This window comes from Orycteropus afer, unplaced genomic scaffold, assembly GCF_000298275.1.
Source record: "Orycteropus afer afer isolate SDZICR_OR568_19922 unplaced genomic scaffold, OryAfe1.0 scaffold00530, whole genome shotgun sequence".
Taxonomy (NCBI): domain Eukaryota; kingdom Metazoa; phylum Chordata; class Mammalia; order Tubulidentata; family Orycteropodidae; genus Orycteropus; species Orycteropus afer.
The window spans coordinates 1,476,402-1,481,027 of NW_006922117.1; the positions used below are offsets into that span (position 1 = coordinate 1,476,402).

Genomic DNA, 4,626 nt, shown 5'->3' on the forward strand with positions numbered 1-4,626 from the left:
ATAAGGACACCTTTCTAATTACTCTTTTTTCAGGGCTGTCTTCCCCAGAGCTCATCCTACTTGAGGCACTGTTCTAAATCTCTTGCCTTGTCATATCCTTTCCTTTCTAAACCCCTTCAGATGTCTCTTACTGAGCTGGGCAGAATGATTGAGCTCTTTAGAATGACATTCTCACCCCTTCAGAATCTAGCCATAGTTTATTATTCTAATCTCCAACACCTGCCATGTGTCTTTTTCACAGATATGCCTAATGCTGGCCTTATCCCCCAAATGTGCCATTAACAGTTCTACTTCTAAGTATATGATGATCTTGTTTTCATTTTCACTGGTTTCTCTACTGGTTCAACAAGGACAAACATATTCCATGTCTGCCTCAAAAATCACTCTTAGATACCACCAATGTAAATGACTTCTCCCATGTTTGGAACAAATTGGCCATGAATTCATGCTTGATGCATTACCCTTATTTGTGTCTGTTAGTCTTCCCATTCATGTTTAAATACCTCAGCTCAAGGATATTTATTTCATTTTTTAAATTTCTATCTTCTTCTGGAAAACTATCTTATGCATATTAAACATTGTGCAAAATTGTGTGGAAATGGGTTGAAGAAGATTGAGGAATGAGCTCTCTTTTTTATGTACTTGTTCAAGTAGACAATTTGAGAAACGAAGAAATTGTTTCATAAAAAGAAAAAACAAATATCATTAAAGAGAGTTGATCTTACAATTTATTGTTTTATTTTTAGGACTGAATATGTCAGAAGGTTCGAATTCTTCGAATCAACCTCATGGTACAAATAGTAGTTCTGTGGCTATTGCTATTCTTGTGCCTTTTTTTGCACTTATATTTGCAGGATTTGGATTTTATCTGTACAAACAAAGGTAAGCATTATTTATGATACTTCTATGAGCTAATTATTGGAAAAGTGCTTGAAACTTCGTCTACCTCTCATACACACCCTACACATAATTCAAGTTGTGCTGTTAAGTTTCACAAGCATTCATCAACCTTCCAGCCTTTTGCTTTTTAGTATTTGTGGCACAAAACTAATTATGAAAGATATTTTTACCTTATCCAAAATGAGGCTTCAGAAATACAAATCTTGGTTAAGGTTTGAATAACTCTGCCAAATTCATTTACAGAACTAAGAGTAACCTTATGTCTAAACTTGTTAGTTTATAATACTGACGATTTTTACTCAGGCAGATGGTACAATACTCTAATGTTCTTTTTCATCTTCTGTTGCCTTCTGAAGATTACACAATGAATATATTATGTTTGTGATTTTATCTAGTATATGGCTGCACACATTGTTATTAGGTTTTTGTTCACTCTATGAGAATACCCTGGTAAGAGCCTTTACTATACAATTCTCCATTATTTGAAATAAATCCTCATCCAGAAAACATATCTAGATAGCATTTGTTACCTAAATGCATTTTACCCAAAATCTGTGCTTTTGTGATAAATGTTAGCTCTGGTAGCTAAGTGCCTAAGGCACTTGACTGCTAACCAGAAGGCTGGAGGTTCAAACCCCCCAGCCACTCCTCAGAAAGAAGGTTGGGCAATCTACTTCCATAGAGATCCTGCCTCAGAAACCCAAGGAGAGGTTGCTGTGAGTGGGGTCTGACTCAATGGCAAATAACAACAACAAGCAAGACTGATTTATTTAATGTTACATACATTTATGATCATTGTGAATTGGCAGCTGTTTACTTCTGGCCACTTTCAGGATTTGTTAGTGGGTAAAGAAAACTCTTCACTAAATTTACTCACAAAGCAAGCTATGTCAGCCTATTCTGTATTTTACTTTTAATGATAGTTATTTTCCTTAAAGTTGTTGCTTGATATGAGCAAAGAGAAATTCTTTTGTATTCTAATGATTCTTCCATAATTAGAAGAAAATTGTGTTTCTTCTGATTTTTATTGTGAATTCTTTTTGATAAATAGACAAATACAACTATTTGGCTTATAGCAATAGATACATGCAGGAAGAGCAAGTTGTGAATCCTATATATATGAGTGATGGCATTGAAAGCAATTAAGATAGCTTATGCTTTTTTTAAAAAAAATAAAACTTACTGTCCTAGAACTAATCTAACAATCTTTGGACAAAAATTCAGAAGAATGTATTTAAGATAGTAATATATCATTTTGTTATGCATGTTGTTGTTGTTGTTATATGCCATCGAGTCGGCCCCGACTCATAGCGACCCCTTCTTGGGTTTCTGAGGCAGTATCACTACGGAAATAGATTGCCCCATCTTCCTTCCGAGGAGTGGCTGGTGGGTTTGAGCAGCCAACCTTCTGGTTAGCAGGCAAGTGTCTTAGCCACTATGCTACCAGAGCTCCTTTGTTATGTATATTATTTTGTTATACAAAAAGTTGATATACCCAAAAAAATAACTACAAACTTACTGCCCTCGAGTCAGATCCAACTCATAGTGACCCCTCTTTGGGTTTCTGAGGCAGTATCAGTACAGGAGTAGATTGCCCAGTCTTCCTTCTGATGAGGGCCTGGTGGGTTTGAAGTGCCAGGCTTCTGGTTAGCAGTCAAATGCCTTAGGCACTACGCCATTAGAGCCCCTATAGTTGATATAGTTACATATATATTTGTTATTTATAATAAGTTACAATAAAATCAATACTTGAAGTTTGTGGTATTTGATATAAACAAAGAAGTTAAAAAACACTTATTTTAATAGCCTTTTTTCAGGAATTATGTCCCAGAAATATGTTGGTATAGGTCCTACCATTCTTCACCCATGTCAGATAATTAATCAGTGATACATTAATCAGTGATACATAGGAAAGAGAAACTAGTAATGAACCTGAATCAAAGATGGGAGAACTACAAAAAGAGGCAGGAATGCAAGACTAAGCACCATGCCTAGACCTTCTGTGTCATGTGTCTCATGTCCAATTACCAATATATTTTTGGAAACTATTTTTCTTGTGAGTATCAGCATAGTTATTTCACCCATGAGATTCTAATTTTACTAGTTCTAACATATATCATAAAGAGCTCTAGCCATGCAGTGGTGAAGGCATTTGGCTACTAACCAAGTGGTTAGTGGTTTGAACCCACTAGCCACTCCATGGAAGAAAGATAAGACAGTCTGCTTCTGTAAAGATTTGCAGCCTTGGAAACTCTGTGGGGGTTGCTATGAGTTGGAATCGACTCGCAGCCAGTGAATTTGGTTTTTCGAACGTATATCATGCTTAAAATCAAATCAAATATTCATATGTTTCTGGGACACTCCCCACACCTTCCCAGCTTAAGTGTCAGCAATACCTATTTTCTATTCCTGGAATCCCCTGTTCTGTAACAATATAGAAATTCATCCTCCTTGTCCTTCAGATCATAGATTTTTATCTCTTCAGAAATGTGTTTCTTTATTACTTCTCCTAAAGTGTCAGTTACTTCCCTTTTCCTTTTCATATAATAATTCTCATTACTTACGATTTGTCTGGTTTTATTTTTTTCATTTGTTCTTGTTTTCCATTAGTACAATATAAGCACCATGAGAATAATACCTTCTTTTAAAAAAATTATATATTCAATGCCTAGAATATTGTCTGGCACATAGTAGATATATCCTCAGTAAATATTTATTGAATGGATGGATGAATAGTAATGTGATTCAAGTTCTTAATTATAATAACATATATTACAATGCATAATAAATTATCATATAATGAGAAAAATGATGGTAATATTCACAATAGCATTGATTTGTGTTTGCATTAAGGAGCACGGGCGGCACAATGGTTAAACTCCCAGCTGCTAACTGGGAGATTCATTCCTACCTGGTGGCTTCATGGCAGAAAGACGTGGAGATCTGCTTCCCCAAAGATGACAGCCTAGAAAACTCCATGGGGCAGTTCTACCCTGTCACGTGGGGTCATTCTGGGTTGAAATCAATTCAATGACACCTAAAGACAGTAAATGCTTATATTAATCATATAGGTACTGTATACAAATATACATTATATGCAAATAATAAAAGTTCCTTATGATTATAAGGTGCTAGGTAAGTTGTTCAAGCGTGCCTTACTTTGTTTATGGTTTCTCGATTCATACTTTCAAGTTACATCACTTACTAGTACGTCCTCAAGTATTTACTGTATAATTCCTACTCTGCTATTTCTCGAGGAGAATTAACACTTAGCTAATCAATGTTTTCATCCACAGGACTGCACCTAAAACACAGTATACAGGGTGTTCAGTGCATGAAAATAACAATGGCCAAGCAGCATTTGAAAATCCCATGTATGACACCAGTGCGAAGTCAGTGGAAGGAAAGGCAGTACGATTCGATCCCAACTTAAACACGGTCTGCACAATGGTATAACGCGGCAACACTTTGCCTTTTTTCAGAAGCTTGGAAATCGAAACACAAAACAGTGCACATTTAGTTCACTGCGAAACAAATTAAAGCACACTTTTCAGGACTTGCTGGGTCACCTTTTCCTGAGGAATGATAGAGAAAAGTGTTTCTTTTTTTTCTGTTTTTTTTTTTTTTTCTTCCATAAACTGGACCATAATGTTTCTTCATGGTTACCATGGAGAGTTTTACAGAAATACGGCTGCACTCTGAGAGTGCTCACTCACAATTTATTTG

General features: G+C 35.8%; 1 protein-coding gene across 1 annotated transcript in view; it reads left to right on the forward strand.

The window, feature by feature from the left end:
- Positions 1-4,356, forward strand: part of CSMD3 (CUB and Sushi multiple domains 3) — a gene marked incomplete at its 5' end in the record, with an annotated part of 1,439,134 nt that extends 1,434,778 nt beyond the window's left edge. The window contains 2 exons of the mRNA XM_007955674.2: positions 747-882; positions 4,197-4,356. Of these exons, the coding sequence (XP_007953865.2) occupies positions 747-882; positions 4,197-4,356 (296 nt within the window). The remainder of the gene's footprint in view (positions 1-746; positions 883-4,196) is intronic.
- Between the last annotated feature and the right edge of the window lie 270 nt (positions 4,357-4,626).